Source organism: Pipistrellus hanaki, assembly GCF_964339955.1.
Source record: "Pipistrellus hanaki genome assembly, chromosome: 11".
NCBI classification, from domain to species: domain Eukaryota; kingdom Metazoa; phylum Chordata; class Mammalia; order Chiroptera; family Vespertilionidae; genus Pipistrellus; species Pipistrellus hanaki.
Window position 1 is genome coordinate 34,158,188 of NC_140513.1, and position 14,151 is coordinate 34,172,338.

Sequence of the window (14,151 nt, forward strand, 5' to 3'; positions counted from 1 at the left end):
ACTTATCATGGTCCCTCCCCCTGGGCCCCAATAGGGGGAGCTGGAAGGCCAACCTCCCGTGGTCCCTCCCCTGAGCCGGCAGGACCCCCACATAGGCCTCATTGGGGGCCTGGCCAGTCAACCTCCCGTGGCTCCACCTCCCTTTCCTTCTGGCCTAGCCAGCTGGCCCCCAGATAAGCCTTGATTGCCAGCCAGGCTGAGGGACCCTACCCATGTGAACCAGGCCTCTAGTTTCATGTAAGTGCACGTTTTTAAGCCAAATTAATTGAACTTTCTTACAAATTAATTTTGCCATACCATCTGGAGATAGAAAAATATCACACATTGACAATATACATATATAAACATACATAAATGTATAGACAGACAAACACAGAAACCTTATTGCTACTGTTACAAAATTTTAACCATAAATCAGGTGTGTTTCCATTATTAGATATCTACTGTCATTACCCTTTAATTTTTTTCCTCTTCAAAGGGGCATGACAATTCTGTTAGCAGTGATCCAATCTTTTACAATGTCTACAAACATTTGAGATGGAGAGTTTTTAGAATTGGTAAGGATAGGTGGGCTCTGGATTGCTTATAGAATTGCCTTTCTGGTTTGGTAAAGATTTGTAAGACAAATACAGTTGCTTCTAATTCCTCAAAAAATTGGGTGAGCCTGAAAAATATCTTGGGGCTGACCTGCCCATCCAACTATATTATCTTCAATTGGCTTCTTTATGTGGGGAGAAGATTTTTATTCTAAAATGGAAATAAAAGAGTCCTATGTTCTGAAATTTCAGGGTGTAATGTAGTATGACTACATAGGGCTTGTATAAAGCATTGAAGAAAGGCCTTCAAATGCTCTCCTTTATTACTGTACAAATTCAACCTTGTACCAACTCACTTTAGGAGGGAAAGCCTCCATTATTGTTTCTACCAGTTCCTGAACATTGCCTTCCAGCTGACCCATTTCCTGGTGGTTTGTAGAAGGGTCTGGGAGACATTTTAATCCTCTGTTTCCTCTGTGAGGTCATTTCCCTAGGAGCTGGCTGGCTTGTCTGATACAGTATAATCATGGGTGGGATGAACACCCCTGAGCAGCCCATCAAGGCTCCTGTGAATGGGCTTGTGAATGGCCACTGATCTCTTTCTAAATCTTGTAGGATCTCCTGAAAGTGTAATTTCATCTTGTTATGAAAGTCCCTAAAGCTGGATGCCATACTCTTTCATGTCCTCTTCTCAACTTGTTCATTCCATAGGTACCAATAAGACAAATGCTTAGAAAGTGAACTCTCTAAAATGTTTTTAGAAGTCTCTTCAATTTAAAGGATCTATCATCTAGCCACTGATAAATAGGATCTTCAATAGTATATTAATTTCAATAGCAACTCAAATCAATAAGCTTTTTTATGACTTAACCATGGACACAATAGGCACCCCTAAAGAGGTTTCAAAGATGCAGCCCTCACAAGATCCAGAAAGTTCACTCCCAGAGACAAAAAGGCCCATTGTGGACTGGGACCCCATAAGACATAAACTCTCCTGAGAGCTGGCACTGTGGGACCAAGAGGATAATGCTTACCATATGGTGTGTCTCATTCCCAGACTATTCAGTTGGGAATCGGACACACAAGCCCATACTGGCATCTCTGGCTGGTGGAGACCACAGAGTATTTTTGAACTGGTCAAAACGCCAAGCTCTCAACACAGAGATTAAGACAGGAGGAAAACCTCATCTGGCCTATGGTTTTCCTCCTTATGACAACACAAAAGACAGATATAACAGAAAAGTTCTCTGGGAGGAGAGGAATCAATAGAAAACAAGAGTATAATACAATCTTTACCAGAATTTATACCCAAGGGACTAGTTCATACAAATATTGTTTCCTGCTTACCTAAATTATGGGAAGGAACAGGCGATGATTTTTTCAGTCCTCTCTCCATGGGGCAGAGAGAGATTTGGGAGAGTGGACTTGAAGGTTGCTTCTGCAGGCTCCAGAGCAAGAGTGGCATCTCAGCGGGTCCCATCATCAGTTGCCAAACTGTGAGGAAAAATGATTTCTCCTTACCCTTTTAGATCTTGACTGAGACTCCATCCCTGCCTAATAAAAGATAGAATAGCGAAACAGGTTTGGCTCAGTGGATAGAGTGTCAGCCTGCGGACTGAAGGTCCCAGGTTAGATTCCAGTGAAAGGCATGTACCTTGGTTGCGGGCACATCCCCAGTAGGGGGTGTGTAAGAGGCAGCTGATCAATGTTTCTCTCTCATTGATGTTTCTAACTCTCTCTTCCTCTCTGTAAAAAATCAATTATATATATATATATATATATATATATATATATATATATATATATATATATATATATATATATATTTAAAAAGATTAACAGGAGAAAAACAGAAGTTTAATAATGTACCCCTGTGTTGCTAGCCATAACTTCTTTATACATGAGAGATACCTGGGAAAATTGAGTAACTCCCTGAAAATTCCCCAAGCCATCTCCTTAAATACTTTCTTCAGCTGAAGACACAAGAAAGATGTGTGTGTGGGTGGGGGGAGGCCAGTTAAGGGAGGTTACTGGGAAAAGCAGAGTAAACAAGGGTGAGGTTGTTACACAGATTTAAATTGGAGCCTTCTCCACTGGTAAGAGTTTCTTGATTTATAGTCATCTTCCTTCAGGTACAGAGAGGGAGACACCTTTATAAATGAGATTTCTCTTATAAATGTAAATTTCTCTTACAAAATGATAACATCTACTAGGTTTTCAAAGCTGTGTTTACTGTTTCTTAAAAATAATCAGCTAAAAAAATCCTTAGTCCAAAGAGGCATATTTTGGGGTGGCATATCTGTTCCTTTTCAGGACAAGCCTGTATTCATTCATCATGTTACCGTCAGAATTCCCTGAGTAGCTGCCTCAGAAAAGAAGCAGCAGAATCGCCTGGAAAGTGAAGAGTACTTCACACCAAAGGCCCAAGATATTTCTGCTTTTCACTTGAAGGTGTGCACACACACACTAGCACATCAGTTGGGGTTGAGGGTATCACACGTACAATCTCCAATCAGTCTACAAGACATACCAGATTAGTGAGGTGTGCTATGGAACAGTGTGTTGGTGTTCCCAGAACGGTTAGGGCAGCCAGGTTCTCATTCTGCTGGAGCTCTTCCAAGTGGGAGGCCATTGAAGGCAAGAGCATCAGTATTGGGAGAGACAGGAATTATGCTGATAGCAAGTGATTCTACTGTTGCAGCATTAAGCTTTATAAACTTCAGGAAATGGATGCAAATGCAAGAGTTTTTGTGAAACCTGAGAAACTGATGTAAAAGTTTTATTTGGAATAGTAAAGGCCCAGAAATAACCAGGAAAATTTGCATGAGAGAACAAATATGGGAAAGTAGCTCTTAAAAATGTCTAGAAACATAAACAAGAAGCAAGACAATGCTGGGTACAAGGAGGGGGGTAGGCCCCATGCACTAAACATCATGAACTGCTTCCGATTGCCCAACTAATAGGAAAAGGGCTCAAGAGAATCAGTAATGAGGGGAATTCAAAAAATGTAAGGCACTTTCTAGCATTGAGTTATTGTTATTTTTAACTTACCTTTGGTTAAGACAAAGCATGCAAGAAGATGATGGCTTTCGATCGCTTCTAATTGCAGGAGGGCTGTCAAGTAAATCGTAACCAAAGGCAGTGAAGAATTTTCTTTAAGTAAGGAAAAGGCTGAACTCTCCATATCAGAGGTGAACTAACTATTTATGTCAATATTAATTCTGCAGGAAGAAAATTCCCTCCTAGTCCTTCTTTCAGAAGATATTCAATACTTACCGTGGAAATGAGCCATTTGAAGTTTTCTGGGGTTGAGAGGCACAGTCTTGATACTTTCAAGCTTTTAGTCAGCAACAATCATGCTGGGCTGGATGCTGGTGCTGGCTTTGACTGAAAAATCAGGAGCTTGGCAATCTATTATATGTCCACTCTTATTTAAGCCCCTCCAAAGGGTAGAGTTTAGGTAGGCAAGGAAAAGATTATTGATAACATTTCTAGTTTGATCCAGTTAACTAAAAACAGAGGAGGGCTGAAAAATCAGAAATCTTTATTTGACTTAATTTATTTAAAAATGATATACATAATTAAACCAGGCAATCACCAGACCAAGCAATTTAATTCTACCAATAACAAGGAATAATTATTGTTTAGAAAAATTAGTCATTAGTGAGCAAAGCCAACCAAAGTGGGGGAGGGAAGGGAGAAGACACCAATTTCAAAAGGAAGAACTTCACTGTAAACATTTGTGTTTATAAGCTATCTTATCAGAATACACAAAAGCAAAGTAGAGACTGTGTAACAGGCAACTGGGCCAGGAGCCCACATAAAAGGGATAAGGAACACAAGAGTGGAGGAAATACTGCAGATACAGAAATAGCTATTTAATAAACAAATTATCATCATCAATGACCATATTTTTACCAAAGAATAAGCATTCCAAAGAAGCACTATTTGGTTAATACAAAAATAAGGAAGTTTTAAAGTGCACATTCCCTGAAAAATTCATTTTTACATGTAATATACATATTTACATCCAAAGATGACTATTTTAAAAAGACTATGACAATCAATCTATCTGACCTTGCAACACGCCCTCCATACAATTTCTCATAGTTTGAGAGTGTGGATATGAAATTATTGCCAGTGAGAACATTTCAATGTCATCTACATTTTCACTTGGATGTTTTTCAGTCCCCAAATTTGTAATCTTGGGGTAGCCAATGGGATGCTGGTGGTATGATAGCATATTGAGAAATGTTGAGGTTTTCCAACATGTTCTACTTTAAGTATGGTTATGATTATTAGACTTTTTATTATACTACTCACACAGGGTTTCTTGTTGCAAGGACACCTTAGAAGGAACATATTAAGGGAGCAGAGCAATACTAAATGAATGGTGTTCAGTGGCAGGTTGATAGAAGTCTATCATAGCAGATGTTAAACTATAATATAAAAATTTGTATAAAGTAAAAAGAATTTAAACACACTCACACCAACAGATAAAATTTGAAGTTATACCTCTCATATAGCTCCTTGGGTAACCCAAATTATATATTTTTTGAAAATGTTATAATGCTTTTAAAAAATAACGAATCTGTTAATTCTAAAGTAAAACTTTAAAAAATGATATAAAATTTATTTTACCAAGGAGGTAATAAAGTGAAAATTGTTTCAAGTAAAGAAACATGAAGGAGGTCTGTAATAGTGTAGGACTGTCCTACTTTGGGCACATCACGAGAAGGAAGGATTCTTTGGAAAAAACACTGATGCTGGGGAAAAAGAAGGCAGCAGGAAAAGAGGAAGAACAAGTAGGCGGATTGACTGCACAAAAGAAGCCATAGGCAGGAATCTACAGGAGCTGAGCAGGGCTGCCTAGGCTGTGGATATCACTCATTCAGAGTCACCATGAGGCAGAGCCAACTCAAGGGCAAGTAACACTCAAATAAGATCCAGCACTTCTCAGTACGTGTGCTGAGCTGCTTTCAGGAGAGCCCTGAAACAAGTACTTCTTTATACCAATTGTGGCAGAAAAGTGGTGTGGTGGGGAGGGGGGGGGGGGAAGTCTGCACTAATAGCTGCACTAAAAGCCAATTATAAAAAAATGTAGATAAGAATAATAAAACATTTAACGAATTAACTCCCACTTGATTAGGTTAGCATTAGCAAGAAGGCATCATTTCAAAGGCGTGGCCAAGAGGGTAAATGGTTCCCTTGAGAATATGGAAAGGAGCTCTAAGTGATAACAGGGTAGCACCGAAGAAAATCAGCACGAATAAATTTTGTACTGAATACTGCATAAGGAATGCAGGTTATCTACATTTCCTATTTGAATCCTACAGAAATGAGGAAATCCAATTATTTTCAGCTAAATTGCATTGGCATTTTTAAGCACCCTCCAGTGAGTGAGAAGTTTGGCCCCAGAAGAATGTAACCTATGTATAAACTCCTTATTTTTAAGGGCCTTTGCTACCTGTATGATGAATCTGAGAGAAGGTACTAGCAGATGAAGCAAATTCAAAGGAGAACCTCTGTCCCCACTCCTAGTAAAATGCTTGGTAGGAGAGGCTGAAATGCAAGTTAATATCCTGTGGCCTTTTTGGGAGCTATTTGTAGATCAAACTTTTCTATGCTTTTTTCTGGTCCCACTGATGCCTGGTTTTACCCACCATGAAAGGAAAACATTTTATAAACCAAAACAAGAGCTATCCTTCTCTCTCTAGAGATCAAGAGCACTCTCTGAGCTGTGGCTCTGAGCCTATCTGAGATCAGGCTCCACACAGACCGAATGTTTCAACAATCACTGGCCGGCATGCACCTCCTATAGCAATGGCCTCCAAGGTTTTCATTTTTCAGTGTTTTTGGTTTTTTTTTAAACTGAAATTCAGAATAGGAAATAACATTTTATATTGCGACCTAGTATACATAGTATATAGAGTATTTAACCAAAACCATATTTTGGAAACAATGATTGATCTTGCTCCATACTCTGCTCTCTTTTCTTTTCTATTCCACTTTTGAAATATTCAGGGCTTGAGCTGTTAAATTGATTTCATGAACCACTAATGGGTTAAGATTTGTAGTTTGAAAAACAGTGCCCTTGAGGATGTTGGTTGATCTTGAGAAAAGGTAAAAAGTAATGGCCCTGGAACCTGAACAGATTTCTCTGAATGGTGTTGGCTCGCACACAAAACACCCATCCTGCATGGCTACTTCCATTTTCAGAGTGTTCAGCACACACCTTCCAACTCCTACCGGCAAACTGACCCAGTACCTTCTCCCAGTCTTCCTTGTACAGGGGCTCTGGCTTGGCCTGAAGGGTCAATGGACTGGATAACTAAGGTGCAGAAAAGTCAGCACTGTGTCTCCTCATTGTGTACCAAACAGAAATAGGACACTATGTAGAGGATATTTCTATGGGTGCATATGTGATCACTGGGATAATAACACCGCTACTCCCATCAGAAAAAAAAATGAGAGAAATAACTGATAGAAAATGTTAAAAAAAAAAAAAAAATTCTTACTAATTTGAGGCCACAAATTAGGCTGTAGAGGAGAAAGGGGCAGGGAAGGGACCAGAAAGTAATTCAGCTGTACTACACAGATGATGAGAAACACATCTCACTTGGGAAGGAACAGCTGACACTCACACTGTAATAGGGGAGCTTTTGGAGACGTGCACATGTTCTTTGGTTCAGAAAGTATTTTGTAGAAGTGAGGAAATCACAAGCTTCTTTTTGTAACAGAAATCAACATTGTTATCTCTAATAATCACAGCTTTCTGGAGAAGAGTTGGCAGAGAACCGAACTCTGCCTTGGGTATCATACAACAACCACGGACCAGAATATATGCTGGACTAGAATTGAGGACCTGGAGCCACAGCTGACACATAATACAAAGAGAGAAATGATCTAAAACTCAGGACCTCATTCCATAGCAACTACTAAACAACAAGCTTAACATTCTCAACAAGTTTATAGAACTCAAACTACCAAATAACAAGCTTAAAGTTTTCAAATAGAAAGACATTAAGTGTAGTAAAGTATAATTCAGAACATTGTTTTCAAATATAATAAGATTATAGACTCTATAACATTAATGAAAAAGAGAATATAGAAATAAATACATAATTGTAAAGTGTTAAAAATGCTGAAAAGACGATGCATCAGATCTACTGTTTCCATAAGAACAACCTAAGACAATTGGAAAACTACTGCTCTTGACATTGTGGGTCTTTCTATTGTACTTTAGGAACATAAGAAGGGACAGGAAGTGGTGACAGGTAGAGGACTGCTGAGAGAGAGTAAGAGAAGACATTTGGAGGTTCCTCTTGGTGAGGGAACAGAAGCGGTGTACTGGCTCTGCAAAGGATGACAGTTACAGGACCCACGCCTGCTGTCCTGAGGGCACCCGAAGACTCTTTTAGGCTTCTGCCCTTTATCATTGGGCAACCAAGGAGTTATGGGCCTGAATTTTTTTTTTCTGAGAATAAAATCATGAAACTGGAGTAGGTAATGAGGAACTTGGCTAATGGCACTGAATGGAACTCGGGAGAGCAGTACTGCAGAGGAGGACAACCTGCTGGGATTTCTGACTACCTCTGCTCTCAGGTTTAATTCTAATATCTGCAGAATCAGAAGAGCTCAGCAACAGAGAAAATGTGTCATCAAGGGATCACACAGTATCACGTGACTTGAAATTTGTCATCTTTCAATTCAATTTATGTTCAACAAAGAAAAAATACATTCTGGAGAAAACTATTGATAATAAACAATGCATTGTTATAATAAGAGGGAAATCAATAGTAGTGAGTAGCAGGATTTGGTCAGGAATACATATAATTATGGTTTGGCATGCTGTTTATTTTAGCTTTTACAACAAAGCGAAGGGTTTGAGGAACCTGAGGAGCATTTCACAAGTCTCTAATCCAAAAACAGTTTATAACAATTTCATGGCACATACAACATGCATCAAATACTCTGTATTATTTAATAACTAAATAAGACACTGTGTCACTCTTTTCATGATTCACGAACACATTCATCTTCTTTCACTTGAGAAAGCCCAATAATATTATTTTTCTAATGATTTTTGTTCTGACGAGCTATACATTTGAAAGAATTATTCTCATTTGAGTAACTGTAGAGAAAGCAAACTGTAAATTTTCAATCTGTTACCAATAGGACAGGTTCCTGGGTTAGACTGTAGGGTGCATACTATATTGTGAGAGCGGTTATCTGGTCTGAAGCATAATTCCTACTTAAGGTGGTGGGAATTTTGTTTATTTCATCATTGATCAGTGAGTAGAAAGTGGGTGTTGTTAAGGCTTCAGGAATTTTCCTTTAAAGTGGCAATCTATCAAAAATATGAGCTGGGTAAACCATCTCCTCAGGAGATGACCTGAGAAACTATTTCTAAGGCGTCAGAGCTCTGAGGAGGGTTTTCTCTTTAGGTGTCTGACTCTCATTTTACAAGCCTTTCTCAAGATAAAGCTTGAAAGGATATTATTCAATCGGTATTAGATATAGAACAATTGTTTTTTATATCCATGCTGTGTATTTGAAGTACAGTTCAAACCTATGCTTTATAAAAATAAGGAAAATATTATCAAAATATTTATCTGTAAAAAGAACATGTTTTTAAAGAAATCACCACTAAAGTTCTCTTGATACCACTGAGGCAATGTTTGATTTGATCACTGATTTGATCACTCCCACCACTTATTCAGAGAGTTGGAAGTAAGCATGAGAGAAGTTTAAAGTGTAAACTCGGAACATTAATTTTAGTTCCATATGAAGGCTAACTATAGGCAATTTCTCCACCAGTGCAGAGAATCACTGGAGCAGATATTTAAGATTTATTTTTAAAATGTTTCTCTTATAAAATAATTAGAATTTTAACACAATGCATGATTCAAGTTAGAAAACCAGATGAGTTGAAATATTTTAATCACATAGCTGATTTACCTGATTCTAACCGATATAAACACATATATTTTATGTACTTAAAATTACTTCTGAACTATGGTTCCCAAATAGGTTTAGGACTGTACATGGTAGAAGCTGTAAGGATTAATCACTGTGTCTTCGGGCAGTGTTCTCCATCAGAGGGTCGGGGAAGGTTCTCTTGCTTCTTCTAGCTTTGTGAGGATCCACTGTTGTGAGGAAATAAATCAACATATGCTTACTTCTATGAACTTGTAATGAAACTCAAAATGTACTGAATGGAAATATAGAAGTGGGCTTTCCAGTTTCATTAGGTATATTATCATAGCCAATAATTCAATTTATCTTGTGTAAGAGATCATTTACTCACTTAAATGGCCCAGATGGTTTAGGATCAATGGCACTGATTTTTATTTAACAGTAAGAATAATATTGTTTTAAGGTCACTGAACTGGAATGTTCATCTTTAGAATAAGAAAAGAAAAATAAACCATCCTGAGAGAAATGGTAATCTGGCAGCTGGGCTAACTCAAGCAGTGTGCAAATTACCTATGCAAAATTGCTTCCAACCTATCCCAATTCTGTGCCACAAACCTTCAAGATTCCATATACAGAATTCTACTGATTAAGAATAATTATATATTCTACAGTGGGTAGGAGGAGCATAGCAACATCCTTGAGCACTTCAGGTGTTCTCATAATATAGTTTTCTATTTTGAAAGGTTTGAAATCACAAAAATAAAACACATATGTAATGCAAACCTTTCTATCAATAATGTCTATAATCACTGGGCTCGTGTGACAGATAAAAGCCTTGGAGGTGACATGGATCATCCTAGTATGGTATCAGTGCTTCTTTACCTTAAGAAGAACCTAGTGGGAATAGCTCTAGGATAAGGAGAGAAAGAGAACTGACTCAGTAGCCTTTCCTGGATGTTTCCAGCAGAGTAGGAAGATTAAAAACAAACCTTCTGGAACAAAAACACATGGTGACAGAGATTGCATGGAAAACTTATTGCAGAAAAACTGAAATAGGTGGTAATGCTCTACAGCAATATGAAAGATGGCCTCAAAGTCACACTGTTATTATTCTCTGGTCTGTCTCCCTGTCCCAGACAACAGACATATCGAGGCTCTAGTCACTTTCTTCCCCTTTCAGTTATCTACCGGTAGTAGGGCAATGGGGCCTTGTATCCCAATGTCTGGATAGAAAATTGCATAGCACATGCTAAATGGTCCGAGGTTCCTCGTTTGGGGCCCAGATGTGAGAGTGAACTGGTAAATAGTCATACCCAGTCAGGACCAATGCACTGTGAGGACAGGAGGCCCAGGGATTCAGTAAAGGAGCCTTGTGTTCTTATTATAAATTTCATGACACAGAGAGTACAATTCAGTATCATAAATAGCAACTTAGTTTGATTAACTAGGTAGATAATCAGTCCGTAATCTCCTTTCCTTGACAGTATACCTCCTTGTAACTGCCAAAACCCCTAAAATATGCACAAGGCTTTTCAGCTCACATCATTCATATTTTTCGGCAACTGAGGTTAAACGACTTCCCCAAGGTGCCACGGTCAATAATCAGACCTGGATTTTCTGTCTGCAGGTTTGGCTCCTTCTGCTAGGTGCCAGGCTATAATAATTATTTTTAAATCACCATAGCTTCACAGAGGAGAAATCTACAGTGTGGGACATCCTTTCCTGCTGGAGCTGGTAGATTAGCATTAGAATGAAACTTATTTTGTTTGACTTCTTCACAAGTATTACAGTTAGGATTTAAAATCAGATGGCACCATTTGACATAAAAAAAACAAGTAGGCGTGTTGAATTCAATCTAATGAAAAGCAACTTTGGGGAAATATTATCTAGTCGCATATATTAAAATAGTCAAAGCAAAAGAATATAACTAAAAACAAACAAAACTTTTCTGCCTTAAAAACAGTCCAGCTTCTAGGAGTATGAAAAGCAAAGCTGCTGTTTATGTAAAAGATCTGTTATATTTACCCTAGCATCCTCTGCGGTCTTGAAGTTAATTATTTTTCCAAACTCTTTGGCATGGAATACAGACTTCACCCGTTCCTATAAACAGAATAAGTGACTTCATTAAAAGTGAAAAACCAGTTGTAGAAATATGATAAATGGCATGTAGTTTTAAAAATTGTTGCTTCAAGTATCCATTTTACACAAATCACACACCTTAAAAAAAGAAGACAATGGGAAATCAAGAAGAATCAAAGACAAATGGAAAAAAGAAAAGACTAAACATTAACACATCCATTATCCCTAAATCTAAGTTAAAAAGCCTTAGGTGTGATGTTATAGCTCAGACCATAAAGGGTTAAAACAAAGGATGGGAAGGAGGTAAGTCTGGGAGAAGTGCCACTGTTCTTCCCCTCCAAAAAACTTTTAGATGATTCTTGATATCTGGCCATGGAATAATGATGATTTTAGCTGAAAAATAATATACACATATGTTTAAACATATGCAAACATATGTTTATGGGGTTGTGTGCATATTTGTATGTATCCATGTAACTTCTGACATTTTGAAGCATTCATTGAATAAGAATGTAGCTAAGGACCAAAGAAATCAGGGTGGGTCCAAGATGATAGTATTCCAAATTTTGCACACCTTCAGTACTCTTTTTTTTTTTTATCAATAATATATATATATATAAAATATATTTTATTGATTTTTACACAGAGAGGAATTGAGACGGATAGAAAGTTAGAAACATCGATGGGAGAGATACATCGACCAGCTGCCTCTTGCACACCCCCCATTGGGGATGTGCCTGCAACCAAGGTACGTACTCTTGACGGGAATCGAACCTGGGACCTTTCAGTCCACAGGCCGACACTCTATCCACTGAGCCAAACTGGTTCGGCTCCTTCAGTATTCTGTTCAGTGTCGGTAGGGAGAACTGCCTCATGTACATACTAAACATTAGAGAGACAAACAGAAGAAATGGAATTCTTGAGGAGGAGGGTGGTATTTACCGCTATTAACTAAGGGTCTGGTCATAGAAAAGGCAAGGTGGAGGTTTTTACTAGTCTAACAATTCCTATAAGTCATTCCAATAGCCATGCAAATATAGACTCCAAAAGAAGTCAGATTCTTTTGTTAAAAAAAAAGAAAAGAAAAAAGAATGACTGCTAATACAATGTCTAATGCCTCAAGAATAGGTAGAAGGGAGGAGAAATCAAGGGGATAAGAAGTTTATTCTTGGAAAGAGATGAAAAATATGGGGAAAAGCCAGGAAAGCAGTTTGGGCTAGAACAGAAGCTAACAGCCACTCTTCATTATTTCATAGGTGGCCACAGGGCCTTTCATTTTCTGAATGAATTGAGAGAAATTCTCAATGGGAAAATTTGGTCTAACATCCCCCAGAACTAATGTCTGGTCCACTCCCCGCACTCTCTGGACTGGGGGGGTAAGACTAGAGAAATGCTCTTCACTGGCTATGCATGGGAAAGGGCAGTTTTGCTCGGAGGCCAGCCCAGAAGACATCTGCTGCTGCTGCCTGCCTGCGCCCAGTGCCACTACCCCATTAAGTACTTTCTGAATCTCCTCTGGGTAACCTTCTCACCTTCTTTCACACCAACACTTCAGACAGAGATGACCCTTCCTGGGATTGATGTGGGAAATAAGCCAGTGACCAAAGGTGCCCCAGTGTGAAGCTTTCATTCTGCTGAGCTGCCAGGAGAGAAGCCTGGAGCTCCCCTGGCCATCCTGCCATGAGAAGATAGCCAGCTCAAGAATGAAGCTGCCACTAAAGAAAGCAGAACCCAGAGATGAGGGTGGCTTAGGAAGGCGAGCAGGGGAGCAGGAAGGAGGAGCGGAAGGCAGGGAGAATAATAATTAATTATATCATTTAAGCATATCTAAGTTATGATATAGACTTTTCACTTTACATGAGTTAATAAGTCTCTCAAAACAAAACAAAAATAACAACAACAACAAAAACTTACCTCGGTTGAGTAATAATATTTCCTAAAACAGTCAGTGCCAAAGTGGCCGTACACATACCTTGAGGCCAAATGCATTATTTTTTTTAATCACATATACATATTATATTACTATGCTTATATACTACTATATCCTACAATGCCTAGTGCAATAATTTCAACTTAGAATGGAGTTTCAATTGATTCACCAAATTACTAGAAATTCACTGTATTTTACATCAACATTCAATGCCAGGCACCGTGCTAACTGCTAGAAATCAAAACAAAGGAAGAAATGGTCTCTGCCTTCAATATTATAACTGAACTGGGATAGTAATGGGCTAAGAATATCTATAAAAAGAGGATGAACTATCAACTATCACCTGTTACTTTGCAAGTGTCCTTTTGTGAGATTTTCAAGGAAAACTATTCTCATGTCACTGCTAGGGATTTTGAGGTATGCAAATGATTTTCTCATTCTGGTGTCTTGGACAGCAGTGAGAGGGTAAGGTTATATTACTGAATATAAAATAAGGACATGGAAATGTTGTTGTCAATGTAATAGCATGCAATGTATTATAGCATATTTCTTTTCTTTTCTTTAAACCTGCATAAAACAGCAGGTATAAAGGAAAGCCATAGGAAGACAAAGCAACATCTATAAAAGAGAAGAAACTTACAAAAGTAAAGAGGACTATTTCAATGCACTATGTTCAGTTCCAAGTTA

The 14,151-nt window shown here is 38.4% G+C and overlaps 1 protein-coding gene and 1 long non-coding RNA gene across 5 annotated transcripts in view; one reads left to right on the forward strand and one right to left on the reverse strand.

Moving 5' to 3' along the window:
- Positions 1-14,151, forward strand: part of LOC311630442 — a 930,538-nt gene that overhangs the window by 778,761 nt on the left and 137,626 nt on the right. The window lies entirely within an intron of this gene.
- Positions 1-14,151, reverse strand: part of VPS13A (vacuolar protein sorting 13 homolog A) — a 185,468-nt gene that overhangs the window by 10,744 nt on the left and 160,573 nt on the right. For 2 of the 4 annotated variants that reach the window (XM_084899406.1, XM_084899407.1), the window contains exons 71-73: positions 11,481-11,555; positions 3,067-9,685; positions 1,884-2,030 (exon numbers count right to left, since the gene is read on the reverse strand). In XM_084899406.1, coding sequence (XP_084755532.1) covers positions 9,635-9,685; positions 11,481-11,555 — 126 coding nt within the window. In that variant the 3' untranslated portion in view covers positions 1,884-2,030; positions 3,067-9,634. The remainder of the gene's footprint in view (positions 1-1,883; positions 2,031-3,066; positions 9,686-11,480; positions 11,556-14,151) is intronic. The other 2 variants (XM_084899408.1, XM_084899409.1) reach the window with 2 other exon arrangements.